This window comes from Lolium rigidum, chromosome 2, assembly GCF_022539505.1.
Source record: "Lolium rigidum isolate FL_2022 chromosome 2, APGP_CSIRO_Lrig_0.1, whole genome shotgun sequence".
In the NCBI taxonomy this organism is placed as follows: Eukaryota; Viridiplantae; Streptophyta; class Magnoliopsida; order Poales; family Poaceae; genus Lolium; species Lolium rigidum.
In genome coordinates this window covers 141,929,285-141,932,862 of record NC_061509.1, presented here as the reverse complement: position 1 = coordinate 141,932,862, position 3,578 = coordinate 141,929,285, and the positions used below count along the sequence as shown (strand labels likewise).

The following is a 3,578-nucleotide window of genomic DNA, read 5'->3' as shown; positions in this document are numbered from 1 at the left end:
CTCTGCCTCCCTGGTAAATTCATCAATATACGTACGTACGAGATCGATACCGGTACGTGCGTACGAACGAGTATGATACACATGCATCTACATGTGGTACACAGAGGAAGAACAGTGTGGTACTGTAGTTTGTAGAAAAAGGCGGAGGCAGAAAGGCGAAATAAAAGGAATGTGCAGACCTTCCTTCCTCCCGTAACTATGAGGTGATGTGCAGTAAAGAACGGAATATGTGTTTAAGATCTGACCTGCGAAAATGTAATGTCGCTGCTTCGGACTTGTCTCTCTTGCTGCTGACTTACTGCTGCATGAGAGGTTAATGCGCCATATATCCAGGTACTGATCCACTGCTCCCGGCCGGCCGGCCTTTGATGATCTAGCAGAATATCAGTTCACATACAGACATTGTAGACATATGATGCAGGGAAATTAAGGTGGCCTGCCTTTACATGTATCCAAATGTTTCTAGGAGAGGCCAGGTGTAATTCTTCTTTTGAGCAATAATAAAGCGCCCATTATCAAAAAAATACTTGTAAGAGACTACATATGAAGTATGAACAAATTCCCCATAAAAAAAAGTATGAACATCAGTTCACACATAGACATAACAGTGTATGATGCATGGAAATTCAAGTTGCTGCCTTTCCATGTGTCCAAAATCCTGGAAGATGCATGGTAGGAGACTATGAAGTAGTATGAACAAATTCACATACATATGTTATCACATGTAGGTGAAGTGATTTTACTAGTAGTAAATCATCGTGAAGCGTTCAAGTTCGGAGAGCAGGGGCTAAAGCTTGTTTTGAGGAGGAAGTACGGAGAACAATTGTAATGTGATGCAAAATTAAGTTGAGAGGGGAATGCTGAAGAACATGAGACGGATTTGGCAGAAAAACACGAAAATTTTCAATATCTTTATGACGTACGTCTCAAACTAACATAAAAAATTCAAGTGCCAAAAAGTGGGGCAAATGTCAAATCCTAACTGCCGCTATCATCAAAAGGTTATAACTGAACCACATGACAAGTGAGATGACGAGAACAAACAGAAGAGATTGAGCTTTCCTTTTGTATTCCTCTGTTTAGGTCACAGATCGAGATCCAAGGCCGAATGCGCCTCCCTCTTGGATGACGACGAAGACGACGGAGACGAGGCTTGATCTGCACCGTGCGAAGGACATTCCAGCAGTCTCAGCGTGGGATCCCTCGGCCGCCATGCCGATGCGGGCATCTGCGATGCGCTGCCGTAGTTGCTCGACTCGCCGCCGCCGTCATCTCCGCTATGCCCCGGGTTGTCGAGGTTCACGCCGAAGAGCCTCACGCGCTTCTTCGTGGCCGTCGTCGTGGGGCTGTCGATGATTGGCAGTGGCACCGAGTCGAGCACCACCGGGGAACCGGTGGTTACGATGCCGATGCCTTGCTGTTGCTGCGCTGTGTAGTGCAACGACGGCGGAGGTGGCGCACGTGGCAGGAGGAGCGGCGCGTGCTGTGGCATCCTGGAGGGGGAGCCGAAGAGGAGGAGCTGCCTCCCCATGCCGGCGGGGCTCATGCCCCGGAAATCGTAGCCCTGACGCAGGCGGTGCTCGAAGAGCGTGGCAGGTGGCGATGGCGGTATGAAGAACCCTCTGCCGCCGCCGGCAGCGGCGCCAAAGCCCCACGGGCTGTAGTGCGAGGTGAGCGGCATCATGGGGAGCGGGAGGCGGCCGGGGAAGCGGAGAGGGTCCCGGGTGTCGGCGCGGCGCTTCCAGTCGATGAAGAGGCGGTGGCGCGCGCTGGCGGCGGCGCCGCGGGAGAAGGAGACGGTGTCGCCGGCGTCGAGGCGCTTCTCCTTGACGAAGCGACTCCAGCCCTTGGTCATGACGTAGCTCTGGCTGCTGTTCCAGTAGGAGTAGCGGAAGCGCCAGGGCTTGCCGGCGTTGTCCTCGAAGTTGAGCAGCAGGCCCTTCTCGTTGGCCGCCGAGTCCAGCGGGAAGTACTTCTCGGCGTACTGCTTCGGGATTACCAGCCTGTTGAGCTTCCCCACGTCGCTCGGCGTCACGACCTTGTCGAACATGTGCTCCTTCTCCACCGGCTCCGCGGCCACGTCGCTGCCGCCGCCCCCGCCGCTGCCCGAGGCTCCGGCGCCATCCCCGGATCGAGAGGGAGGGCTGCTTCCTGACGCAGACGCAGAGGCCGATGCGGACGCTGAAGAGGCTGCGGCGTCGGCCGTGGGCGTGGCCGTCATGAACGGGATCTCACGCAATGATGCCTCCTCTTCCTGCTCTTCCTCCTGCTCCTCCTCCCCTTTAGAAAACCTACTGCTCGTGGCGATGAATTCCATCGATGCAGCAAGTGCTTGCTCCCGAGCGAGGATTAGTGGGACATGTATCCTCTGGATCGGAGGAATGGTAGATCTTCAGAAGGAGAAGCAACCGAAAGAGAAGCAGCTTCTTTGCTCTTCCAATCGGAGTGGAGAGGAGAGAGCAGCAATCCTGGATCCTTCTACTTGTTCCCCCTTGCTGCCTTGTGCAGAGAGCAGCAGCTTGGCCTGGTGCTCGAGAATAGACACTGCCGCGGAAGCTCTAGCCTGTAGGTAGCTAGGTTGGGGATCTACCTATGTATGCGTGTATGTATTGTTTTTTCCCTCCTATATATGGATTTCTACATCGAGCGATCTGGAGCCTTTGTTTCGCAGCGAGGGGAATGAATTAGGCCATCATGCATTGACGCGCTGTGCACGCCTAGCTCGCTTTGGGGATGTGGCAGCAGGGAGGACGGGGATGGCCGGCAATATGGATCGATGGAGACGGTGAGGTTGGTGGGTGTGGCTAATATTTGTGGCTGGCCTGGCCGCTGCAGCTCGATCCTCCCGCGAGGGAAGAGGCCGGAGACTGAGCTGCCCTAGCTCTGCTAGAAGATTCCTTTGAAACCCACCAGCTAGTGGAAGCGGTAGCTAGCTCAGTGAAGTGAGGCGAGTCATCCTGGTTTCTCTGCCCTCACCACTTTCCCCTCTGCCGTGTACTCTAGCTTATGCTCCTTTTCTTCCCAGGAGTTTTATTTCGTCTAGTTTGGCATTTTTTTCCTTGCCCTTTATTTTCTTTTCCCTTTGTTTGCAAGGTTTAGAGATGGAGCTATAGAAAGAGCTGGAAAAAGTTGAGGGCGTACTGTAGAACGTAGTGTGTAGCTTTATAAAGGAGAAGACACTGGTGGGGGCCCATGCATCGCTCTCGGTTGGGCTCATGTGAGCTCGTCCTTGTCACCATACGGGTATACGTATACATCAAATATCACTAACACGCCTGCCTACGGCGCGCGTCCCTGCAGCTACGGCCGTAGCTTGGTGTAGGCAAGTTCATAGGTTGGTCCTCCCGGTACGTTCCCGTCGATCCATCGAGGGGATTTTCTCATAATAATTGCATGATGTGAAATCAGGATCTCCCCTGCCTAGCTCAATGGTATTTAAAGACCATAAAGGATGCTAGCTTATCATTGGCCAACACGTTGCGATCGATGTATGGATCTTTCAGAAAGAATCAAAATGAAATTTGTGATGGAGAAACAATCAGCTACGAGATTTTTGTTGGTTTTTTGACGACACGAAG

At 52.9% G+C, this 3,578-nt stretch overlaps 1 protein-coding gene across 1 annotated transcript; it reads right to left on the bottom strand.

Moving 5' to 3' along the window:
- Positions 1–930: 930 nt before the first annotated feature.
- On the bottom strand, positions 931–2,611 carry LOC124687369 (B3 domain-containing protein Os02g0683500-like). Its single transcript, XM_047221159.1, has one exon. It carries the CDS (start codon positions 2,315–2,317, stop codon positions 1,085–1,087), a length of 1,233 nt encoding a protein of 410 aa, XP_047077115.1. The 5' UTR covers positions 2,318–2,611; the 3' UTR covers positions 931–1,084.
- Between the last annotated feature and the right edge of the window lie 967 nt (positions 2,612–3,578).

Excerpts from the sequence above, each read along its gene's own strand:
- LOC124687369 (XM_047221159.1), bottom strand. The coding sequence starts at position 2,317 with ATGGAATTCATCGCCACGAGCAGTAGGTTTTCTAAAGGGGAGGAGGAG.